This window comes from Centruroides sculpturatus, unplaced genomic scaffold (genome assembly GCF_000671375.1).
Source record: "Centruroides sculpturatus isolate CEXI.00-Female unplaced genomic scaffold, Cexi_2.0 scaffold57, whole genome shotgun sequence".
In the NCBI taxonomy this organism is placed as follows: domain Eukaryota; kingdom Metazoa; phylum Arthropoda; class Arachnida; order Scorpiones; family Buthidae; genus Centruroides; species Centruroides sculpturatus.
This window is the reverse complement of record NW_019384382.1, coordinates 273,503-301,409: the sequence shown is the minus strand read 5'-3', so window position 1 is coordinate 301,409 and position 27,907 is coordinate 273,503. Positions and strand designations below refer to the sequence as shown.

The window sequence follows — 27,907 nt, the reverse complement described above, 5'->3', positions numbered from 1 at the left end:
TAATAATCTATTTTTTAATTACAAAAAACGCACATACAAATTTATTCTAAGTTAAGATAAATGATAAAGAATATAAAAATATTGTTTTTTAAATGCATAAACTAATGAAAAAACAAATTTTGGCATCTCTTTGTCTGCTGTAAATAAGTTAAAGTCTTCAATTTTGGTTCTTCTGGTGTTTTAGGGCCATCTTCACAAAACTAAAAGTAACATGCATTTTATAAAAAACAAAATTAATTTAAGGTATTCAGAAATAATGTTAAAATATAAAAACTACTATATTAAGATCTAAAATGCTTTTTATTAAATCATGAAATTTCAACACTGAAATATTTTTACAATTAAATTCAGTTATAAAAATTTTACTTTAAAGTTTTTTCTTGTTTTATAGAATCTGCTAACTGTAATCAGTGTTTCATATTATCAGAATTACAACATCTCAAAATATATAAGTTAATAATAAATAAATATTCAATTTATACATTTTTTAATGCACTCTTATTACTATCAGAATGGCCTTATCTACTTACTCTTCTTATTATCAATTAAGCATCATCATCAGTATAGTATTCCAAAGTGAATACAATAAGCAGATTCTACTGTATTATGTTCAGAGCCATTGAGAGGGAGGAAGGGGCTGAAGATTTTTCCTTGGGCTCAGAGAAATTTTAGGAGGACACTATGATTTCTACTTCTATAAATTAATTAATGTTATTTTTACTGACCAAAAAAATTCTTTAAATACTGCTTTTTATTAACAAAATAAAACATCCAATATATTTCATTTGTTAAAAAAAAAACCCCATTCTACTCCAGGTCCAATACTAGCTCTCAGCAGCCTTAATTATGTTAATTGTAAATACTTGTTTATAGTTAATTTGTTTGTAATTATATATAAATTTACTGTACAATAAATAAGTTAAAATTAAACATGTTTTAATTAAAAACTTCCATAAATATGAAACTGATTATCTAAAATTACCCTGTTAGTAGCAGAAAACAATGATTCTTCAGGAGTACTTGAAGATTCCTCTTGATTCTAATTTTTAATATATATTATTATTTAATAATTAAAGAATATACAAAATTATATTATGTAATATAATATTGAAAATAGAGTAAATTATAACAATGTAATATAATACTGAACTATTTTGAAAAAAACTCAATAGATAACTTACATCATTATTTTTCTTTCTGATACTCATTGTAAATTCTAAGAATTTTGTTTGCTAAATAAATAAATGTAGAAAATGAAACTAAAATACATAAATATTTGTTTCATTTCTAAAAGGTTACCTAAATATTTCATCACTTCTTTAAATATTCATATTTTGTGAGTTAATAAGTACTGTACCTTATGTTCAGACATTAACAGTGGTTCTTCAGGTGTATTTGAATCTATATCCTAAAAAAAGAAATATTTTTTATTCTTAATTACTATTGAGTTTGTTAACTGTAGATTATTTATAAAAACTATGTTTTCTATTTCAAATAATAAAAATTTAAAATTTTCAGACTTATTTCTTTCAAATCTTTCTAGATATTAATAGGAAAATAATCTCAATTATATCTAAAGTAACAAATAATTAATTTAATAATATAGTTTGAAAATTAAAAATTCAGTTACAAGATTGTTTTTATACAATTATATGAGTTCAAATTTAATTATTACTTATCTGATATCAAATTTATTCAAAAAACAATGAATAATTAAACATAATCTTTCAATGAGTATAAGAAAATAATTGATTTTAATATGTATACAAATTAATATTACCTGGGAATTTGCCAGACTAATACGAACTCCTAACTTTTGACTATAATTCTATATATTTAATATACATATATATTAATCTCTACTTTTTATATATAAAAAGTATAACTAATTCATTATGTGGTGATGTATGGTGATGATATATATTTATAGATAGTTTCATATTATAAAAATCAATCATCATTCAGTTTAATGTTTTTGCAGTTACAGATATATAAAAGCTCAAACTTACAAACTTAAGTCATTTATAGAAACTGAATGAAGGAATGTGAAGGAATATTAATTTTAAAATGTTAAATTGAATAAATATTTCTGATATTAATAATGTTAAACTGTTTATAAGTTAAAACAACACAAGAAAGACTTAGTGAATTATATTAACAATATATTAAAATGAAAATAATCATATACTTACTATGTTTTTCTTTTTTCTTAGAGTTTTTCTCAAAGATTCTAAGACATTCTTGTGCTGTAGATTTAGATATTTCATTATTATTAAAGTAAATTTTAAAATTTAATTCTAAATAAATTGATTGTGGGTAATTTCTGTTACATTGTACTATTCAAAAACAAATCTCATACCAAGTTTTATAACTACTGAATTAAGTAATGTTTTTAAGAATTGATACAATAAACATGACATGTATAAATATTAAATTCATGTTTATTTCTTCATATCTATGACAAAACGATATTTACAAAATAGATTATAAGGAATAACATACATACGTCGTAATTTGTAAGTATTGGTTCATCAGGTGTATTAAATGATTCATTATTTTCCTGAAATAATGAAACAAAAATATTTGAAATAGAAAAGATAAAGAACAAAAAATTATAATTATTATAAATTCATACTAAATTCACCTAAAAAAATCCTATTAATTTCAATTAAATCATTCTATACAGTAATTTAAGATATTTATAAACATCAAGCTTTTATTTTTACAACTAGAATATATTAAATGAAAAACCAGTTTTCAGTTCTCATTTGCTATCTATGGTGAAATCTTTGCAATAAAAATGACAAAACTTATCAATACAAAAATGATACTTACTTTATATTCTAACTGTACTGTTGATTCCTCTGGGATTGATTTATTATCCTGAAAATAATAGCTATGTTTAGACAGCATAAATAATTTAAAAAATAAAGCAAAATTTATGAACAAATTACTACTACAATAATAATTTGATAATATAAAATTATATATATATATATAAGACATGTTCATACAATTGTTTACAATAATAATCTCTTAATTATTAATACATTAAATATATATTATTTTGAATAATATATCATCATTTTATCATTATATCATATTTTTTAAAAAAGAATTACAACTATTTATTCATTAAACATTACTAATCTAATTGTACTATTACTCTAATTTTTATTTTAATTTATTTTAATTGGGTGGGTATTTTGATTCTTAATGTGGGAGGTGGTTTATTTTTCTCATTGAATGTTGTCATGTATCTTTTGTATAAAGAATAAAAAACGTTCATTAATTTTTATAGTATAAGCATTTGAAGGATAAAAAAACAATACTTCTGTAATTGGATCTAATTTTAGAATTTTGTTACAAAATACACCTTAATTATCCCTTGGAAAATAGTTATTAATTATAAAATATTGAAAATATCTTGAATTTAAAAATAATTTTACCATTTTGTACAGTTTATTTTAAAATAGTTTCATTTTATAATGATGGGATATTAAATGTATACAATATATAAAAAATAACTAATCTATTATTTAAAAAAATTAATATCTGAGATCAATGTAATAACAAACATCAGTAATGGTATAAACAGATCAGTGCTTTAAAAACAAAAATTTTCTTGAAATGAGCCTTAAAATTACATGATTAAAACTGATTTTTTGTATTATTTCCAGTGTTTTGAATGAAATCAAACAGAAGCTATGTAATTTCTTAGGTTACAAAAGAATTTGGAAATCAAAACTTTTCGTTGTGTTTATTTATTCTTAATAATTGTTTCTTTGATAATTATTAAAATAACACTTAATAACTAAAACAGAAATATTTTCATATTACTGGTTTTTGTTCAAGTTTTTAACTTTACATTTTAAATTAAGACTATACTTAATTACATTTAAACTAGATTTGTATAAAATAAAATCTAGTTTGAATAAATCATACTTAAAAAAAGTTATATATAAATTGCTTGAATATTTTTTTTGTTAAATGTCAATGCAGAAAATTTTATAGAAATAAAAATACAAATATTTTAAGAATTAAATTTAGCACTTATTATATATAAATCTGATTTTGTTCTTTAAAAACAGAGCGATTTAATAAACAAATAACTAATTCTGATTACAATATGGTTCTACAATTATTTAAATTACTTTTTTTTGGGTCTGAAAATTAAGAAAAAAGTCAAGACATTTAAATCTTAGTAAAATGATAATCATTTGTATAATCAGATTCTGACACAAATCCTGACTGAGTCAAATGTTTCTAGGCAAACTTAAAAATTTTTAAATAGTTATCTTTAAATATAGTTTGGTAATATTTGACAATATGTTAAAAGATATTAAATAAAATTATTAATAAATATTGATATATCTATAAACTTTATTGCCAATAAGTATCCAAACATTGTACTTTAATAATTAAAAGAATAATTACCAATATTGAGATAAATATAGTGAACTTTTAACAAAAGGAATTCAGAATAACAGAAAACTATTAAACTTTTCTCTTATGTTCTCTCATAACTATTAAAATTATTATTATAAGAAAATGCAGGAAATTTCTTAATTAAAATTTTGAAGCTTAAAAATAGATTAAAATATTTTAACAATAATTTAAATGTCTACGATCTTTAGCTATTAATAAATCTTTCTTTATGATATTTATTTATACCTTTAATGTCTTGAATTACATTAAAAAAAAATATTTGTAAAAATTCTGATAAAACTTAAATTTTTTTTACATATTTATATATGAAATAATTGAAAATGTGCAAAAGTAGAATGAAAAATACTAAAAATTAATTTATTTCAATTAATCAATTCTGATAGAGAAAAATTTTTAAATATAAAAGTCTGTTACATAAATTAACCTGAAAAAATATTTAAAATTTGGCTGTTCAAAACAGATATAAAATAAGATAAAATCTTTAAAAAATTAATTGTACATCATTTTGTTTTAAAAGTTAATTGCACCAAAAACAGAAAAATTGGAATATGTGCATAAGAATCATATAACTGTTTTGTATAACTGGTAAAAGAAGTTGAAAAGAGGAGATACGTAAACCATTATGTTATTATAATCAAACATTACATACAATTGTTATAAATTTTTGGATTCAAAAATAATAATATAATTAAAGTATGATTTCTTTAACAAACAAATTAAGTAATCACTAGTTAGAATAATGAATTATTATTTACTGAGAGAGACAATGTCTAAAAACATATCTTTCATTATTATTTGTAATCACAATATTTAACATCTTATAACTTTGTGATATTTCAGTTTTAAATTTTTAATATTTTTCAATACTAAATAGATTATAAATTTTTATATATGTGTAATTGAAGTTAAACTCAGAATTTATAACTTTAAATAATGTGTAAACAAATGCAAAATTAATTTATAATCTGTATATTCTAAATGTAATTTTTAATTTTTATTACATAGTACTTAGCACAAATTTTCAGTAAGTATAAAATGATCATATGTTACTATATATTATTACTTGATAGTTCTGTTCTAAAAGTTTTTTCAGCACAGATTATTATATTGTCAAAAAAATCCCTTTCAATACAAAATAGTTATATGATTCTTTTTGTATTGACCTATTTTGTATAAAAATATATTTTTCTAAAGTAAATTATTTTTAATTATTCTAAAATTTTGAATAATAATAAAAGATTAACTTTTGATCAATAAAGTAATAAAGCAATATAAAAACTTGATTAAAAATTAAATGTGACTATTCAACATATTCATATTTATCTGTTTATTGTGAATAATGGTAAATAAAATAATAGTATCATAAATGTTTATATAAAGATAAAGAGTAATAAATTAATATAACATGCAGATTAAAAATTATATTATTTAATTGTGAAAATGAAAACAGGCAATCAAAACTGTCAATCTTTCAAATCCCATCTAAACTTTCCCATCCAATTGAGTTAATCAATGAAACAATTACTTTTTCCATCTCCATAATTGTGCAATTTATTTAATTGAAGCATAATAATAAACATTTCATTGAAATAAAATTATAAAAAGATGAAGTCATATCAAAATCATATAAAAAGCAATTATATTTGTTCAATAATTACTATCATTTAAACACCCCAATAAACAAGCAATCAAGATTAACACATAAATTGATGAAGCTTCTAGGTTAGTTATTCAAGTAATAAAGCTTGGATTAATTTCACAAACATTAATAATTCAAATCTAGGGCTTTTCAGTTATGAAAACTAAATAAACTAGACAAATATATTTAATTTGGAGTTTGCTAAAAACAGATTTTTTGTTGTTTGAACTTATTATAGATGCTAAAGTTCAATACAGTAGATGGAAACAGTTATATACTGTTTAAACACAAACTTGGACTCAGAAATTTACACTCAACTTGGACTTGAAGACACTCAAAACAACAGAGTTTTGCTAAACTCTTTTCACATCTATTACAGTAGAGTCTCGAAAACTCGGCCTAATGTGGACCGAAGGGTGGCCGAGTTTGTGAAAATGCCGGGTTATCGGGAATGGGGTTAAAAAAAATAAGTATGAGTGCTTCCTCAGAAAATACTGTACTGTACTTGTATGTATTGTTTACTTGAGAATACAACAGAGAATAAACTGCCCAAATACCCTTAAACAAAGGAAAAGTATGTCCTTTATGAAGGCATAGAGCCTTTACTACATGAAAATGAAAATTAATGAATACACTGTGTACAGTAATTTACCTGATAAGACAGACCTCAGAAAAATACTTTATGAGGCATAAAGCTGTCTATAATGAAAATTAATTAACTAAGGATTTTTTTGCCCTGCCAGAATGTGGCCGCGTTATCCAGACTGCCGGGTTATCGAGTGCCGAGTTTTTGAGACTCTACTGTACTCAGCTATCTTTTTCTATCTATGTTTTCTATGTGATTTAACTTATCTTTGCAATTTTTTGAGTGTTTCTAGATCACCATTTATATTAGTGAATTATCAAAATTAAGTTTCAATTTATTTTATACGAGTAATTTTACAACTATTATTTTATTTAACTAGTCAACCATATAACATGTACTGTACATTAGTGTATAAAAAAGGAAATTATTTTTGAAAATTCAATCCAATAAATAATTTAAATCATGTAAAAAATTCCAAAATATTTATAAGTAAAAATAAACAATGTAAGTAATAAAATAAAGTGAGTTTATATATTGCATTTATTAAAATAGAAAGTATAAATGCTAAGAGTCATGTTTGCATACTTTCAATATAATGTGTAATAATTATTTTAATATTATACAATACTTACAGTTTTTATATTTGGTTTTTGTGGCATTAGATTTGTCCTTTTAAACAAATTTACTGTCACATCCTCTTCCCAATTTTTAAAGGGGGATCCTCTTTCCATTGCTTTTCCAACAAACTTCTGATTTAATTCTATGTGATATTGTGGAGATTGATCATGCTTTAATTCAAATTTAGGGACAGGATCTTGCAAACAACAAATATAATAATTATACTTCTTAAAAATTATTGTTAATATTCAAATAATACCTCTATTTGTTCAAACAACCACTTAAAAGTTTTTTTTTTTTTTTTTTTTGACAGTTCAATGTACCTGTGATGCCCTTCTAACTCTAATAGTTAACAGAGGCCAAGGATCACTCAGATGTGTGTTAACAAATTCTTTTTATTATATGCACTTCCAAATGGTAACTAGTTGATTGCTCATCAATAAATACATGTAATCCACAACAAGAACACCATTTCCTGTTTTACAATCAATCACCTACTATATAATAGCACCTACAGTTGACTATAAATTATAAATCATATTGTCTGTTTGTGATAAAAAAAGGTAATTTTATTTCAACTTTACAAAAAATTTACTCACTTACAATGGATCACAAAGATAGATTAGAATATCAGCAAAAGTTGAACAAAATGTTTTTGTTAAACGAATACCAGAATGAAATGCTGAAGAAGTGGATAAATGCATAAATATAAAGTTAAATTTAAAGAAGAAATAAAGTACATCTCTATCCCTTATATTAAAAATAATTCTGAAAAATTTTTAAAATATTTAGGAAACATTCCATTGTGTTGGCAGCAATTTTATTTTTTTTTAAAAATGAATTTAAAGAATATTTGTTTATAAATTGAGATAAAACTATACAGAATATATTAAAGAAATCTGGAGTCGTATACAGTAATACCCTGACTTACGCAAACCTGGAGTTACACAATTTTCAAATCTCGTTGATTCGTCTTTTGTTTGAGCGCCACGCAACCCTTGATTACTCACCCCCCATACTATTGTTCAGCTTACATGTTCGGATGTGTCGCGCGGAATCCACACATAGCTACAATTTATTTTGTGTTATTTATTTCTGTGTTTGTTATATCTACGGAGACTTGAGAGATTCTACTATGTCATCCAAACGAAGTAAAACTAATTGTTATGCATCAAACAAGAAAAGAAAAACTTTATCTTTGGAATGTAAAGTTAATTAACATTAGGTATGTTCATAAAGTCGAACGAGTTAAACGAGAATGACGTCATCGTTATTCCTATTTCGTTAGACTTTTCGAACGATTCGTTACTAACGCATTTAACTCATTTGACTTTACAAACGTACCCATTATTAAAGACTTCGATACAAAAATGAAAATTTGTGAATTGGCAAAGAAGTTTGATCTACCGGAATTGTCGGTCAGAACAATTATAAAAGGCAAAGAAAAAATTCTCGAAGCTGTGAAAAATGCTCAATCTTTAAATTCAAGCATCATTCGTAAACGTCACAGTATTATCGCTGAGATGGAAACAATGTTAAAATTATGGCGTAATAATCAAGTAAATGTGAAAAATTGTAAAATAATATAGGCCTAATTTGTTATACATATGTATTATCTAAGATTTTATTAAACATTTTTTTCTAAATTATTGTTTTCTTTAGTCTCCGGTCCCAATTAAAAATTATTTGTATGTATTTATATGCAAAATTATACCCCAACTTACGCGGTTACCGCTCGATCCCACCTATCACGTAAGTTCGGGGTATTACTGTACTGTACTATACTGTACACGACATTTTTTACATCACTCCTATTTGTGTGAGAATAATGTTTATTATGTTGGTGAGACTGAAAGAATGTTGGAGATGAGGTTAAAAAAACATGAAGCAGCAATTTCTCTAAAACACTCACAATCTACTTAGTTTCCTCATTGCAGTACAAAAGAATATACAATTAACAAAAGCAATATAAAGATTTTGTTTATAGAACATAATTTATATTTATGTTGATTTAAGAACATATTGCAATTATGAATAATATTAATTTGATTAATTTAAATAATGGAATGTCAGTTGATGACATTTGGAATAACATCAATTATAATGATAAGTAATTAATCAAAATGTTATGCAATATGGGATGACATCTGTTGGTGCTATTATGTAGGTGTGATTGATTGTAAAACAGGAAGTGAGATTCTTGTAGTGAATTACATCTATACATCTATTTACTGAAGCCAGATCAGCAAGTTACCAATCTGAAATGCATATAATAAAAAGAATTTGTTAACACTCACTTTCTGAGTGATCCCTGGCCTGTTTTAACTGTCAGAGTTAGAAGGACATCACAGGCACGTTGAATTGTCAAAAAAAATCCCCTTTAAGTAGTTGTGTGAACAACTAAAAAATCCAACACACATTGCTATTTTCAGTTTAATTTTTATTAAAGTACTTCTATTTGTTTTCTTAAACATATTTTTAATTATTTAATGTGTAGTTAGGTAAACTGGATTGCAACACTTCCATAATCTCGACAAGTGTACAGTAAGACCCTGCTTAATGCTGCCTCAATTAATGCTAATTCAATATAACAGTCTGCTCAAAGCCTAAATAAAGCTCAAAATTTATGCCAATTATTGCAGCATTTCATCAATTCGTATATATGATTATTCCCAAACATGAACCAATTGGCAAAAGGTGGCAATTTGTCGCAGCACTGTATTTTCCTTAAATCTATGTTTGTTAGGTGCAATTTTGGAAAAAATATAACATCACGGATGACATAGGCAATATCGACTTGGCTTGGCAAGAATTAACTGATAAATACATGAACAAAGTGTGGAAGAAGTTATGGCTGAAGGTATCCAAGAATTCTCAACGAGAAGAGCCTAATCCATACAGCAGGACTAGATATAGACAAGCAGGATATTGAGGAGTTACTATAGGTTTCTGGTTTCTGTTACCAATAATGACCTTCCAGAACTTGCAGAACAAGTAATTCATGTAGAACTGGAAAATAGTGATTCTGAAAATAAAGAACCCAAAGAAATTTTCTACAGATTTCCTTAGTAAAAGTTTGGAAAAAATAACCGAAATCGTTCATCAAACTATAGCGAATAATCCAGATTTTGAAAGGAGTGCAAAAGCAAGAAGCATTTTGGATGCAATCTCCTGCTACCAACATTTGCTTAAGGAAAGAAAAAAAAAGTGACATATGAAACTATCAATACATGACTTTATGACAAAATACAAGTATTTCAGAAAAGTCAGGACCTTCATCACAAAAATGAACTTTACATTTCTGTGTGCATATGTTTATACGTTATGTAACATATTATTATGTAAATTAATATAAAAATAACTTTTTTTTATTTAGTACAAGGAAAACCCTGTATGTACGGGCTATTATAACTAAAATTACAAACTGTAATAAATAACAAAACAAAAGAACATTAATACAATATAACGCGTGACAATTAGACTGAAAAGAAAAAATAAAAGATAGCACAAGGTTAATATCATCCAAAATAATATTATTTACATTCTTATGAGTAAAATATATGAACAAGACAAATGAAAAAATGGCAGCGAATGGTCGGCGTTTACAGAATAAAAGAAATAAAAGAAAAAACAAAAATAAGCAATTACCTGCAAAAGAATAAACAATTATTTAAAATACGCCCAAAAGCGCCGACCATAAATGCTGCCAACTCTCAAACACTAAATCATTCACTTAAATAGTTAATTTACACCTCCTGGTGGTAAGCATCTAGAAAGGAAAAGTTTCTTAATCTTAACAAATAAGTAGTCAATCATTTAACTTAGTTACAAAACTATAAATACAATAATATTTATCCCAGTCCTGCAACAACCGTTTATATGCTTGAACCGAAAAACAATCTTCACCATAACACTTTTGTCTGAGTGCAGTCAACGCCTAATATAAAAATAACTTAAAATTAAAGTAAAATCTGTTTATTTTTGGTCGCGTGTTCCCCTTTCCCTATTTACTCGGTGTTAAAATGACCTCGTTTAACACTCTTTCATTTAGCGCTTTGTCGTCTAAGAACATAACCCACGCGTTAATTAATTAAGAGTGATCTTACTGTACTTTGTAATTTAATGTAAGTGTCGCTGTCATTAGTTTACATGATATCTAACATCATTTGGTTTTAGATTAATTTCTTAATATTTTATAACTTTGTTTAGTGTAATTTAATTTATCAGTTTCAAAGATTTGTTTCTTGTTTAAATAACAAATTTTTGGAGTTAATATTTGATATTTTCTTTTTTATTGTTTTAATGGCAGAATTAGTTAAAGATCAACAGTTATCATGGCAAAAGTGTACTTCAAGAGATTTTTTTCATTTTTTAGAATCGGATTTTCCTGAAATTGATGTTGACAAGAGAATTTCATCAGATGTTAAGTTTGCCATAGAGTTTGGTTTGCAACCTGTCGATATAGATTGTTTGAATTGTTCTGGTCATTGTAAATCAATTTATCGAAAGGATCTAGATTCTGTTTCTTTTAGATGTTATAAATGCAAGATGAGCAGTTAGTCATTTGAACTATTTTTGGAAAATTTTCTAGGGGAACTATTTTGTTTTTTATTTGGCATCTAATTTGCATAGAATATATGTTGAGTATGACCAGTTTGGCTGTGGACGTTAGTAGTCAAACAGCTGTTGAATGGGTGAATTTCATATGACATACTATGATGGTTATCTTGTATAATTCATCTCAAATGAAAATTGGTGGACCTGGAAAGGTTGTCAAAATCGATGAGATTGTTGTGAGCAAAAAGAAAAACCAGGAGAAAGTTTTGACCTGTTTGTTTAGTATACAAGTAAGATTTATCCAGGAGCGGAACATGTTTCAGTTTGGAAAGAGCCAGAAATTGTAGCTTCAGGTCTAAAATTAAGTACCAATAAATCTGAAAATCTTAAGAGAGAACATGTAGACACGTGTTAAAAAATCCAGAAAAAGTTTCTACAATGGAAAAGGATAAAGTTATGAAAAAATTAGCAGAACAGTGTTCTATACCGAAGAAATTGAAGAAAAGGAAAAAAAAATATGTTAATTGTAAATGGAAATTGTTTTCTTTAAAAACAGGCATAGTTAGTAGTTGTGTTGGTCACCATCTTGGTTGTGGACATAGCATTCAAAAACAAGATATTAATTCTTAAAATAATGAAATTTCAAACTAATAAAAAATACATAGCATTTTAAATTTAATACCTTTCCTTGTTTCTTTTGAGTATGGCATAAATAAACCAGGAGTAATAACTACATCATCATTAAAATATGATGGTGTTTGCATTTTCACATCATTTATATTATGATAACCTCTGCAAAAATTTCTACATTCAGTTTTTAAAGCAAATATATCCAATGAAAAATATATACAATATATCTATGCATATCTTACCGATTCAATTTAGGAGTCACTATAATCATTTGTGTAGGTATATTATTTTTCAACCTTTCATCAATTTTGTTATATAAATTTGGCAGAGATCGAAGAGGTAATGTAGGAGTTGTCTTCATTTTTTGTTTTTTTTCTTCAATATCTGGATCAGAGCTATAAATATACATAACATTGAAAAGTGATGTAAAATTCATTTCTTTCTACTTAAGCATAGTATAAAATATAAAATTAAATTTTACATAAAATTGTTGATTAAGACAGTATGTAAAGTTGTGATATAGATTGTTGCAACATTTTTAAATAAAGAAATTTTCTCTAAATATTAAAAATTTCAAAATAATTTCTTCAGTACATTTATTATATGATTTAAAATTTTAAATCTAATATATAGAATGTAAATATAGAGTTTTATATACAATTTTATATTTACATATAAATATGTAAATATAAAACTGTTTTATCTTTCCATTAAAATATATATATATATATAATGTTGCTATATCAAATAGAAACAATTAAAGTCATTAATTAATAAAAGTATTTAGTCATTTATTGGTTTCATATGAATTGAATTTTACATGAAGAAACTTTTTATTTTGGTATATAATATGAATGTCATTATGTAAATTGATTATAAAAAGTAATTCTCAATAAAATTTAAAACTATCTAATTAGTCAGTATAATAATAATAAATATTTCTTTTATAAAATTTGAATTTGTTATTTACAAAAATTAAAAATGTTTCATTATAAACAATTATCTTATAGAGAAATCAAATGTTTTTATTACCTCAAAAACTTAATACATTTGTCAAAATGGAATCTGCCTAAATGGAAAAATTTTTGCTATGAAATGATTTTCTATATTAAGTTTTATTATAAGCTAGAAAGTTGTCTAATGCAAAAATGGAAAAACTTTATGAATTCAAAGAATGTAACCTAGTCAGGATAAAGTAGAAAATTAAGACTTCACTCATACAGGTATAATAGTCATCGAAGAGCATGACAAACTCTATTCCAAAAGTAATTTTGAGCTTTGTCAGTGAAACAAGAGATGACAGAGTTTGAATTTTCCCCCAAACCTGGAGAAAATTTACAGGCATGTAATAATTCATGTCTGTATAAATAAATGTTATTTTCACTAGAAAAAATAAAATCATTACAACTACTTTTCATCAATAAAAGAGCATTCAACATACTTCATTTGTTTAGAGGCATCAAATGGCAAAAGAGTTCTGTAAAAGAAAAATGGATAAGTACTTGTGTGGAGCCTGCTCTAACCCAGGCTTTATATAAGCTCTAGTGGCCCTGTACAGACCAAGGCCTTTATTGGAATTAGCCAGAGGTAGAATCAAATTCTGTGGAACATTCATAAAACCAATAAGAATAAGGTAACAGATGCTGCCCTTTGTCTTGTATGATATAATTAACTAACTACAGTGGTGCCTTGACTTAAAGTTTCATTCATTCCATGACGGAACTCATATCTCAAATTACTCATATGTCAAATCAATTTTCCCCATTGAAATGAATTGAAATGCCATTAATATGTTCCAGATCCCCAAAACACTGATTTTCTGTTACATGTTTTTAAATAATAAAAAATATACTTATAAATAATATTGTATAAAAACACAATAGAATGTACTGCAATAAACTGGTTTTGCAGATGATGTGGTGTTCACTGCATAGATAAAGAAAGAAAAGATGAAAAATTCAAGAAATGAGAGATGGTGGCACCGCACATAACGTGGAAGTGAATTTAATGCCTACGTCACTTGATCATGTGTTTTTCTTTAAGCAAGCCTGTCAGACATTGGAAGGGTAATGAAAATGACAAAATTACAGCAGTTTTCCAACTTCTTTTTCTTAATCTATGGTTCGCTGTGGCATTTGCTGTACTAACTAGTGGTGACGTATCTGAAGCTGGCTCGTAACCCAAAATTTAGCTCTCAACTTAAAGCAAAAAATCAACCAAGAGATGGCTCATATCTTGAAAAACTCGTACCACTGTTGTACCAAATATTTGAAAACAAGGTGACTAACTTGTTAATAATTAAAATGATTGAAATAAATGATTAATTAGAGTATTAAGATTCCTTGAGAAGCCAGATCACAGAATAGCCTTGTCTCTATTCTTTGTGTTACTGTAATGTGATTGGAATTTCTGACGACTGAGCAAGACCCTAGTTTTTGGAACTCAAAATTTACCGTCATACAATTTCAAAGATTGCATCTGAGAAGTATATGGATCTCTACAACAAGTTCAAAAGAACTTTGAAAACTTCATAGAATCGAATAGTTCTCAATTCTTGTACTCAAATATTCCTATCTTTAGTTATAATCACATTGAATTTATTTAGATTAAGGCCTAGTAATAAATTTTTTTTTTTTTTATATATGCAAAAAAAGTGATTTAACTATAAAAATGGAACATAACTGTGATATTTATCTGTTGTAATTTAAAGATCAAAAATAAAAAAGTACTAAAATTTGTTCAAAATGGAAAACAATTCAGTACCATATGATTCCAATTTACACAGGTATTATCATATTTGCAAACTGACTAGTTTTTTTGTATTGATAAATTGAATTTGAAGAATAATGTTAGGTAAGTGTAGGTAAACAATGTTTTTGTTTCTAAAATTTTTCAATTCATAAATTTAGATATATTAATAGATTAATCATTTATTGGTTGAGAAATATTGTAAAGATTACTTTATGCAAAATCACCAATATTATGAAAATCATCTTCTATGAGAAGTACTTATTCAATAATAATAGTCTTTAAGAGAAGTTGTATTGTATCAAAAATAGTTATTTATTTGGTGAAAATGCAGTTAGAAGTATGCATTATTCATTCTAAATGTAATATGTATTTCTAAAAGTTTATTAGTACTACATCAGAACATTTTCAGCTTGAATAAAAATTTCACTGAAAACAGATATAAAAAAAACTAGCAGTTTCTAACAGAACTGAATGTGTTGCCTTGATTATCCTCAATTATTATTGTTAATAAAGTTAATATATTTTTTTAATGTTAATTTTGATACTTTTAAATTTAAAAAGTAATAGTTTTTCCAATGGAATGATTTTATACCATTATTTACCCATTACTCTGATTATTGGAGAATTAATCATTACTTGATAATTAATCAGTGGAGAAGCTGATTAGTACAATTAATTTTTAGTAAACACTAATGTAATACTCAGTACATCTCTATTATATGAATATAATGTTATTTATTATATTTATTTTATATATATATATATATATACAAAAACATCTCTAAACCTGATATATTTGCAATAAGCCAAATAACTACCAGAGAACATCAAGTTACTTTTCTGCAATTATATTTAATTAATTTCTAAATAATTTGTCCTGGAGGGAGGCATTAGGTGCCATCTCTTATTAAATTTAATAATTATAATTAAATAAAAGAATTTAGAATATTTTGGAAGAAAAGAATTGGCATTAAGTGGGAACTCAAACCTGCAACTCTAACATGTGTGGATACGTTACCAGTTATGCTACCTGAGTCTGATTTCTTCCAGATATATTTAATTATGATATAACCATCTTCAGTTACTTATGGTTATTTAGAAATTAATTAAATATAATTACAGAAAAGTAGCCCAATGTTATCTGGTAGTTATTTGGCTTATTATATACATATACAGTTGACCCCCCCTATAACACAGTAGATACATTCTGTTCTTTATGAAATTAATGTTCCACGATTCCTTAAATACATGAGCCAATCGCAGCCCGTCACATATGCAGTTTACGGACTATGGCTGTTTGAAAGGTTCTCTTCCATAAAATAAATCAATTCTAGACTAATTCGACTCAACATTTCCAAAATAAAGATGAAAAATTCAAGAAATGAGAGATGGTGGCACCGCACATAACGTGGAAGTGAATTTAATGCCTACATCACTTGATCATGTGTTTTTCTTTAAGCAAGCCTGTCAGACATTGGAAGGGTAATGAAAATGACAAAATTACAGCAGTTTTCCAACTTCTTTTTCTTAATCTATGGTTCGCTGTGGCATTTGCTGTACTAATTAGTGGTGACGTATCTGAAGCTGGCTCGTAACCCAAAATTTAGCTCTCAACTTAAAGCAAAAAATCAACCAAGAGATGGCTCATATCTTGAAAAACTCGTACCACTGTTGTACCAAATATTTGAAAACAAGGTGACTAACTTGTTAATAATTAAAATGATTGAAATAAATGATTAATTAGAGTATTAAGATTCCTTGAGAAGCCAGATCACAGAATAGCCTTGTCTCTATTCTTTGTGTTACTGTAATGTGATTGGAATTTCTGACGACTGAGCAAGACCCTAGTTTTTGGAACTCAAAATTTACCGTCATACAATTTCAAAGATTGCATCTGAGAAGTATATGGATCTCTACAACAAGTTCAAAAGAACTTTGAAAACTTCATAGAATCGAATAGTTCTCAATTCTTGTACTCAAATATTCCTATCTTTAGTTATAATCACATTGAATTTATTTAGATTAAGGCCTAGTAATAAATTTTTTTTTTTTTTATATATGCAAAAAAAGTGATTTAACTATAAAAATGGAACATAACTGTGATATTTATCTGTTGTAATTTAAAGATCAAAAATAAAAAAGTACTAAAATTTGTTCAAAATGGAAAACAATTCAGTACCATATGATTCCAATTTACACAGGTATTATCATATTTGCAAACTGACTAGTTTTTTTGTATTGATAAATTGAATTTGAAGAATAATGTTAGGTAAGTGTAGGTAAACAATGTTTTTGTTTCTAAAATTTTTCAATTCATAAATTTAGATATATTAATAGATTAATCATTTATTGGTTGAGAAATATTGTAAAGATTACTTTATGCAAAATCACCAATATTATGAAAATCATCTTCTATGAGAAGTACTTATTCAATAATAATAGTCTTTAAGAGAAGTTGTATTGTATCAAAAATAGTTATTTATTTGGTGAAAATGCAGTTAGAAGTATGCATTATTCATTCTAAATGTAATATGTATTTCTAAAAGTTTATTAGTACTACATCAGAACATTTTCAGCTTGAATAAAAATTTCACTGAAAACAGATATAAAAAAAACTAGCAGTTTCTAACAGAACTGAATGTGTTGCCTTGATTATCCTCAATTATTATTGTTAATAAAGTTAATATATTTTTTTAATGTTAATTTTGATACTTTTAAATTTAAAAAGTAATAGTTTTTCCAATGGAATGATTTTATACCATTATTTACCCATTACTCTGATTATTGGAGAATTAATCATTACTTGATAATTAATCAGTGGAGAAGCTGATTAGTACAATTAATTTTTAGTAAACACTAATGTAATACTCAGTACATCTCTATTATATGAATATAATGTTATTTATTATATTTATTTTATATATATATATATATATACAAAAACATCTCTAAACCTGATATATTTGCAATAAGCCAAATAACTACCAGAGAACATCAAGTTACTTTTCTGCAATTATATTTAATTAATTTCTAAATAATTTGTCCTGGAGGGAGGCATTAGGTGCCATCTCTTATTAAATTTAATAATTATAATTAAATAAAAGAATTTAGAATATTTTGGAAGAAAAGAATTGGCATTAAGTGGGAACTCAAACCTGCAACTCTAACATGTGTGGATACGTTACCAGTTATGCTACCTGAGTCTGATTTCTTCCAGATATATTTAATTATGATATAACCATCTTCAGTTACTTATGGTTATTTAGAAATTAATTAAATATAATTACAGAAAAGTAGCCCAATGTTATCTGGTAGTTATTTGGCTTATTATATACATATACAGTTGACCCCCCCTATAACACAGTAGATACATTCTGTTCTTTATGAAATTAATGTTCCACGATTCCTTAAATACATGAGCCAATCGCAGCCCGTCACATATGCAGTTTACGGACTATGGCTGTTTGAAAGGTTCTCTTCCATAAAATAAATCAATTCTAGACTAATTCGACTCAACATTTCCAAAATACGTATAATTTTTTGGGAATAATCCATATGAACTATGCTATAAACAAAAAATTGTAGGATTACTTACTGAGTGTGCACCGTTCGACGACGCCATTGCTTAAGCTTGTTTTTGTCGTGGAGCTTGTCATTGAATGGTGCTCGTGTGCTTCCTGATAAATTATTTTTTTTGTGAAAAATTCGCTGAACTTTTGAGACATCATTAATATAAATATAATTTTTATGGACGTTAAATAATAAATGGTTTTTAGTAGGTCTGCTGCTTGTTTAAAATCAACGGTTTGTACAATATACGCTATTGGTCTAGATTTGACCGATCCTTTCGTGACACAAGTCGGCGATGACGTTTTACCAAATTATATGAGTTTTTCAAGCCTGTTTGTACGAATACAATCACAATTTTTTCACCGTCATAGAAATCCAAACAATATGAACCTGTTTTATAGGGGGGGTCTACTGTACATATGTATAATATACATAAATATAATCACAACATAATATAAAATCATAAATTTATAAATTTAAAATTATGATATTAATTAAAGATCTAACATTTTAAAGTTATGTAAAAACATAACTTATAGCTTAAAATAATGGTGACCAAACTATGACCATTGGACCAAATTTGGCCCATGGCATAAGTTAATCTGGTTCACAAATATATTTAAATATCACTTAACAAATAATAGAAATAAGCTTATTTTTGGTATATATAGAATATATAAAATATTTGTGGCTGCCTACATATGACTTATACACAGTTTGGCCTATCAATTGAAACGTTTGGGTTTAAAATATTAATTTATAAAATATTTGTTAATTACAAATCATAAAAAATATAATGTATAATTTGAAATACCATTCTTTAGGTTCTTTTTTATTATTTTCCTCAATTGCATTTTTTACAGGTTCTTCTTTTACATTATTTTCAATTTTTATACCTGCAAATCAAATATAAAACATTAAAATATGATTTCTATAATGAAAATTACAAAGTATTAAAAAGCATTACCAGATCATAAAATATACTAATACAAGAAATGTTCATGAAAGACTGAGACTGATTTTTTTCTTACTTGTTAGTTGGTATTTATTGTTGGTCAACACACATGATCCTTTTTAAAATAGTCTCTACTAAGTGCAATGCATTTTTGCCTGTCTTCAAATATATGGTGAAAGCTATTTTTGAACAACTCTTTCAGAATTGCCTTGGATTGTTTTAAAACTGGCAGTTTGTAAATCAACGCCTGCAAAGCTGTGCGTTGAGCACAAAACAAAAAGTCACAGGAGGAGAGATAAGACTAAAATCTCATAAAATCTCTCTTGTGTTCCATATCAGAACATGAGAGATTTTATGAGATCAAATATTTCATCACAACACCTTGCATTATTATAATGAAGTCATTATCCATGCAGAATCAGGCATGGTCTTTTTCTTGAAATATGTCGCTGGACAAAACTTATATGTAGTACTGTCTGGTAACCATATATTTGGCAGTACTACATACTGGTATGCCATACTGAGATGATCAAAGAAGATAATCAATCTGTACTGTTCCTCTTGCATGATTTCTGGAGGTAAATTGTCATAGGCTTTTCTACCTGATGCCATTGCTAGTAACTGTAATATCATCTCATAATGAAATTTGGTCTGTACATGTAAAAAGATATTCTTTTCAAATATATTACTTTTTCATTGATATCATTGGAAGAAAAGAATTGGCTGTTTTTTTTTTATAAGAAAATCAGTCTGTTTTTCTTGAACATCCCTCATACATAATATTTTTAGTACAAATTTATTTTATATTATTGTTATTTTATTTGCTTGTTGCTATTTTTCTTTTGAATGTAGTATAAATTTCTTTGTTGCATTTTAAAATTTTATTATATTTAAACAAATATTACAATATTACAACTAGGAATGGCTTTTTTCAACAAGTCATTGCCATAATATCTTTTAATAAAAAGATAATGACATGAATCATGAATAATTTTTAAAATGTAAACTTGATTCTTGATTTACACACACACACATATATATATATCAGCAATTTTGGTTTCAAAGAAAATTAATAATACAAATTGTACATATAATTTTTTTATCATAATAAAATTATTATGTAGATTCAGAAATTTTAACATTTATAAATATTTACAATGTTCAATGTTAACTCAGGACATTCTTCAATATTTTAATTTTTGAAGTTATAAAAAAAAAAAAAAAATTAAAATTTATAAATATCTTTTCTTTTTGTAATTATATCTTGTTTGTTGCGTCATTATGATATAAGTAAAAATGCTAAAAGAAATTAATGTAAAAATGAACATTAAAGAAATACAGGTAACCCCCATATAACACGGCACTTCTATAGCACGGATTCACTCTAACACGATTCGAGAATTGGGTAAAACCTTCGTACAACATGAAATGTAATAAATTTTTACATACTTAAGTAATAATAGTTCATGAAAATTATTATTTTCGTGAACTATTAGTACTTAAGTGTGTAAATTTTCTTTTCTTGCCTTCTGTCCATACACATGGTCCTTCTCGAAACTTCTTTCAGTGTTGCCAGATCTTGATGCTTCTGACTTTGATGTTGCCAGATGTTTCTTCCTTAGTCCATACTTTCTTTATTCTTCCATAAGTGCTTAGCACCGTATAAGGAAAATTATAAAGATTTTTTAACTAAAAGCAAGCAATCTAAAATTACATACTTTTTGCAAAAGGTAAAGCATGGATCTAAAGATAATGCAGAAAAATGCTCAGAGGATAAGGATAACTTGCCAAAAAGCTCTCGGTTAATAGTGCTTTTAGTGATGATGAAGAAAACATTGTTTAATTTATATTAATATGTATCACTTAAGAAAATTTTAATAAAGATATTTATCTTAATTATGAAAATATAATAGCATGTTTTTTTAATTTTTGGAACTTAACCCTCCTTTTCGTACTAGTTCTTTGTTTCGTATAACATGGATTCGCATAACACGGCAATTTTTTGGAACGTAGCTATCGTGTTATACAGGGGTTACCTGTATATCATATCTAAATACAGTAGAGCAGGGGTGGCCAAACTTGGTGCATTGGACGATTACAAGTGGCGCTTCAGTCGGTTCCAAGCAACATTGCCAGATTTGGCTTCATTGCATACGCAATTCGGTGCAATTGACCTGTTGACCTTTTTTTTTTTTTTTTGTTGACCTTTTTTTTTTTTTTCTTGTACGTTACATGATGCATTCGTGTTCATGTACACCACTGATGTCATATAGAACTATTTTATACGGGTAGCTACACTGCAACTGCATTTTTCATTGCTTGTTCTGTGGCAAATCTGAATTTTTGTCTTATAAATTGAAATACCTAATTAAGGGGTGGCCGAAATTCTTCTCCGCCCCGGGCTGCTAACACTCACGATATGCCACTGCGCATCTGAACTCGTCTATCAAAAAATTGGCGCATGGTATGCAAAAGGTTGGCCACCTCTGCAGTAGAGCATTGATTATCTGACTCAATTGGGGACTTGGATTGGTCGGATAACTGAAAAAATCAGATAACCGAAAATAATGAAAAAAATACATTACTAGTATAGTATATTAGTATATCGCTATTAACCAACCTTGTGTTGAATTTTCATCAGTGTTAAGCCTAACAAATATTTTTTAAAATAATAATCATCGCTATTGTATCGTTAAAAATTATTTTGAAATTATTTTATTGCTCACAAAACAAACAACCATTCATAATTAGAAAATTAAGTCTTGATTAAATACTGGCCTCCCTTCTATGGTCGAGCTGATGGTGCTAGCTAAAACACGCAAAAATTTAACAAAAATAATATTAAAGTAGCCAAGACATAGCCAAATATTGTAGTGCCACATCACTAGCAGACATTTGAAATTTGCTGAATAGAACGGTCGGTTAACTGATGTGACGGTTAATCGGGAGTCAGATAATCAATGCTCTACTGTATATTTAATTTCCTATTTTGACTTGAAATTTTAAACTGCTCAAAAATTTCCATGTACTGTTTATTATTAGTTGTTATAGTTATAATACTGTTTACTATCTAACTGTTGTAATATGTAATATATAACATAATAATAAAAAATCCAATTGAAGAGACAATATAAGTAATAATAAATCCAATTAAAAAACAAAATGAAAACCGAATGTCACTTTCAAAAATTATGCAATTTCATTTTTTATAGTAACTATTAATTAAACATCCTGATTGTTCACAATTACCAATATTTTATAAAAATTAATAAATTTTTAAATTATTGCTTAAAATTTATGTAATATGAATAAATTAAGCTATAAATCTATTTTTCTAAAAGTGAGTTGACTAAACAATTATAAATCATATAATAATAATTTATTTATAATTTACAGAATAAAATAAATGTTATAAAATTTCAAAATAGCTATAATAATATCTTAAATTAATAATAAATTTAAAATATAATTTTAATTGAAACCAAACTGTGTTTTCTTTGTTTCCAAGGAACATATCCATAATTTTGTAATTTTGTTTCAAGATTATTTAATTGTTCATCAATGTCTTCAATGCTTGTTTCTAAATCTTTTTTAAAATTAGCTCTTATATTTTGAAGTTGTTGTATATCATCATCTACTTTTGTTGTTTCTTCCTATAAAAGATTTAAACTATGATTAAATCAAGGAATTAAAAAAAAACTGTGAATTATAATTCAAGTACTATATAATATCAATATAATAAGCATATGTTTTATTCATAAATTCATTTATTTATTAAGTTATTTAATGGCATTTATTTAATTCCGATTCCTCTATCTCAACCATATTGAGAATTTTCACATAGTACTTCACTTCTTCTCTTAGGCCTAGAGCCTATTTTAGAAATTATTTAAAAAGCTTATTTGAATAAAAATATTTTAAATTTGGTCAAACAAAAACATCACTGTTTGATTCAACAAATAAAATAATGCTAAGTAAAATTATGCACCATGTGCAAAAGATCATAAATGTTGTGATCAAAGCAAGTTTTGACAAGTCTACAAGTGGAGTCTATTTGCATTTTTCACCGGACGCTCGTCCTCTGGTGTTTAAAAACAAAACTATTCTTTTTAAATAAAAAACTAATACAAGTACATGGCCAGTGTTATTCACATTTAATAACTATAAAAAATATAAATACGGCTTTACAAAGAAAAAACTTTGCATTTGTCCTTCCTTTTCACTGTTCACACCATCAGCAGTCCTTAAATAATTCACAAAACTTCAGAGCAAAAGAATGTGAATTATTTAAGGACTGCTGATGGTGTGATCGGCGAAAAGGAAAAAAAATGCAAATTTTTATCTTTGTAAAGCCGTATTTATATTTTTTATATTTATTAAATGTGAATAACACCGGCCATGTACTTGTATTAGTTTTTTATTTAAAATGTGATATTATGATTGTGGCATTAACACCAGAGGACGCTTTACCTATTTTACATTCTTTTGCGGAGGCAGTAGCCTCAAAAGTAAGGTCGTCTCTGAAGTTTTGTGAATTATTTAAGGACTGCTGATGGTGTGAATGGCGAAAAGGAAGGACAAATGCAAAGTTTTATCTTTGTAAAGTCATATTTACAAAACTATTCTATCTGGGTCATTTGATTCATTCTTGTGTATCAGCAGTAAACAGCAATAGAAAAAGCAAAGCTTTCTGTTGCATTCCAAATTGCAATTTTAAAAGCTTACAGGAGCCTAATATAAGTTTTTGTCTATTCCCACATGAAAAACAGATGATTATTCAGAAATTGGTCTTCTATATTTATTAGCTTCTCTGAATTCTGAAAGAGTGGACTAGACTGTTAAGAATTGGCAGTTTCCCGATTGTCTAGCTTTACATAAACAATTTATGCTGTCAATTTTAAAAGATATTTTCTTAAAGTTTAAAAAGCCAGTAGTTTTGTGTGGGACACAGGGTCAGATTTAAGCATTTTGAAGACCTAAGCTGAACTCTGTAAGTCCCTTTCCAGCCCTTCACAATTTTAGAAGTCAATCATAAAAAGAAAAGAATTAAATCAGACTATGTCTCTGATTCAATAAGGATATTGGAAGAAAAAGATTTGAGTATTCTAGTCTTCTGTTTTATAACTGAATTTGGCCCACCAGTGGCCAAGTGGTCTTTGTACCATGAACACTGGGAGTTCGGTCATGGATTTGTGCCTCGCTCGGACAGACTGGCTACGTGGAGTTTTTCAGGTTTTCTCCACATCCGTAACGCCTAAATAGGGGCCAGTTTCCCTTAAAAAGACCTCCCGGAAGGCATCCCCCCAGGCAGATTGCCCAAGTGTTGCATTGCCATAACTTAACAAACAAACAAACAATATAACTGAATTTAATTAAATTTTTATACCTATTCCATTAAAAATCTTTTTTTTAAAATTGGTTTTATCAATTTTTTAAAAAAAGACATTATGTTAATTCTTAGAAAAAAATTAATGAAATACACAAAATAAAAAGTAAAGTATATTTTGTTGGTTTGTAAAAAAATGTTTATTACAAAATTTGACTTCAAGTTTCTTTTTTTGTACAAATGTTTGAGGCTCCTTGAAAGTCGAAGCCCTAAGCAAAAATTTACATAGTTTTTTACTTGTAAATTCGGCCATGATAGGACAATGTCAAAGCTGATGTTTTTTTAACACAAAGGGCACAAATATGTATAGAACAATCTCGCTCACTTTTTCGATACCACATAATGACGTGTCCTGCTAGCAATAATTGTTCTCCTTCTATAAAATTTCTTGATAAACAGCTACAGTCAGCATATATCATTATATTGAACAGTAATATATGATTAATTTTACATTACTAGTTACAAACGATCCAGATAAAGTAGCCATTTTGTAAAAATGCAGTGCCCTCTATAGTGAAAAACGCAAATATGGTGTTTGTGAACTGCAGATATATATATATATATATATATAATATACAAATACAAATATATATGATTACTATATATATAGAAGTGTATAAAGTTTTCTTAAAGTAATATGCATATTTACAAATTATTAAAATAATGTGCCAAAATCAATTATATTAATTATTTGTAAATGATTCTTATTAAGATTTTTAATGTTTCAATTCATTTCTTTAAACAAATTATTAAATATTCTCATTTAAATGTTAATGATAAATATTAAATAAAATATATTCACAAAACTTATAAATTTACGAAATCATAGTAATCTTTTTAACACTGCATTTGTTATTAAATATAATTCAAAAATAAAAAAACACAATTCAAGTAATTTAAAATCAAAACATATTACTAATTTTTTATATAGTTATTGTACAACTATCAATGTTAAAATGGTTACCTTAAGTAATTTTAAATCATCAAGCATATGTGTTATATATATTATCGATGAATCTTCTGGTAATTCAGATTTTGGCATCAATAGTTTATGATTTAATTCATTTAAATCATTCTGCAAATTTTTTGATATATTTTTTAACTTTGAGAAGAATGATTCTTCTTTACTATCCATTTTGAAATAATTAAATACTGTAAATAAAATCATTAAGTAATATTTTAATTAGGTATATATTATACAAAACTTTATTACATTATTTTAAAATTTAATACAATTTTATTGACATTGTAATCATAGTGAATCTAACAAAAGTTATAACATACCTTAGAATAAGTTTTAATATAATATTGAAAACTCCTAAAATTTGTTTCTTTTTTAGAATTATATAAATTGTCTAGAAAAAAAGTAAAATTATTATAATTAATCTTAAGCATTAGAATTATTAGCATTCTAAAAGTATAAAATTTATTAAAAAATATAATTAAACTAATATTGAAAGAATATTAATGTTTTATTTCATCATTCACCTAAAATCAAAATCTGAAACATTATGACTATTGTACAACATAGATAATTTAGTTAATTTTTATTTCCTAAGTATTAAAAATATAAAGAAAAATTTTTAAGAAGTTTATTCATGAATATAAATGAAAATATTTAAAAAATTAATTTATGATAACTATGCATTTACTTAATCTTGTCTCATATTTAAGATTGACATTCATTACATTATTAAAAAGCAAAAATGAAAACAAACTTAAAACTATAAGTAAAATATTGAAAATGTGAGATTTATCAATCTCACATTTTCAATATTTTTATATAATATAAAAATACCTTTGCAAACAAGCTTTTTCAAAAATGAAATATAGTGTACAAAATCAAAATATCAAACATTACTGTCCAATAAAATTTTAATAATGGATGCCACAAAATTTATACCCAATTTTGATGATATTCTTTCAAAAAAAAGCACTTGCAAATTTCACATTGATTCATGTCTGTTGTTATTTAGAAATAAAAAAAATCTTATATAATATTTGACCATATCTTTTGTACGGTATCCGGTTCCCGTCATCTTTAACACTGACATGGCCCTTCTTGGAAAAAGCGGAGAGCCAGGTAAAATGTGAACTCCGAATGAGGAATTTCCCAGAATTGTAAACCCCCGTATGAGCAAAAAAAGTCAAAGGAACCGTATCTGTACATGCAACCCCTCACAAGATATTTGCCTCCAAAGGTCAATTTTTAGTGTATAGGTACAGTACAACTGCCTACTCTCCATGCTCCATATGTAGTTGTGCACTTCTGTGCTTGCTATTGCTCACACTCAGCCCCCACTTCCCCTAAAATTATATAACATCAAGTACTCCACAGTCAGGTGGGCTAAACAGTTAAATGTGATAGTCTTAGTGGAGCAATGCAGTGTGATTCCCAATCGCGTGTAGCCGTTATCTCACAAAGGTCACACGTAGAGATACGATTGAGTTTTTTGATCATACGGGCATGGTTTACACCCAATGGTAAGGTCCCAACCGTCTCATTCAGAGGTGTAATTATACCATTTGGAGCTTGAATCTTACCGTAAACAGTGCTTAAAGCTTGATTTTGTATTAAAACCTTCTATTAGAACTAATAATAAACCTTCGTAGAAGACCAACACCACCAACGAACAAAAGGTAGACTTACTCGCATGGAATGTAATAGAAATAATAACTATAAGTGAAAATTAAGTATATTTTCTGCTTTAAATGACTTCTACATTTTGAATTCAGCGGATAAACAGAGAATTCGAATAGTATTTT

At 26.3% G+C, this 27,907-nt stretch overlaps 1 protein-coding gene across 5 annotated transcripts; it reads right to left on the bottom strand.

Moving 5' to 3' along the window:
* On the bottom strand, positions 1–27,907 carry LOC111617928. Of its 5 annotated transcripts, none has more exons than XM_023359301.1 (15): positions 27,792–27,907; positions 26,426–26,496; positions 26,106–26,293; positions 23,243–23,408; positions 19,615–19,696; positions 12,722–12,874; positions 12,532–12,653; positions 7,307–7,488; positions 2,836–2,883; positions 2,507–2,560; positions 2,193–2,246; positions 1,358–1,408; positions 1,182–1,232; positions 983–1,039; positions 1–200 (listed from the first exon to the last, which is right to left on the bottom strand). In XM_023359301.1, exons 3-15 carry the CDS (start codon positions 26,274–26,276, stop codon positions 102–104), a joined length of 1,290 nt encoding a protein of 429 aa, XP_023215069.1. In that variant the 5' UTR covers positions 26,277–26,293; positions 26,426–26,496; positions 27,792–27,907; the 3' UTR covers positions 1–101. The 5 variants fall into 5 exon arrangements, with proteins under 5 accessions (XP_023215069.1, XP_023215068.1, XP_023215071.1 ...); XM_023359300.1 differs by having other exon boundaries at positions 27,686–27,897; XM_023359303.1 differs by having other exon boundaries at positions 7,307–7,434; positions 27,686–27,897.

Excerpts from the sequence above, each read along its gene's own strand:
- LOC111617928 (XM_023359301.1), bottom strand. The coding sequence starts at position 26,276 with ATGGATAGTAAAGAAGAATCATTCTTCTCAAAGTTAAAAAATATATCA. Across the intron at positions 1,409-2,192 it reads TAAGAAAAAAGAAAAACATA|GATATAGATTCAAATACACC; the intron begins GTAAGTATATGA and ends TTCTTTTTTTAG. Across the intron at positions 1,040-1,181 it reads TCAGAAAGAAAAATAATGAT|AATCAAGAGGAATCTTCAAG; the intron begins GTAAGTTATCTA and ends ATTAAAAATTAG.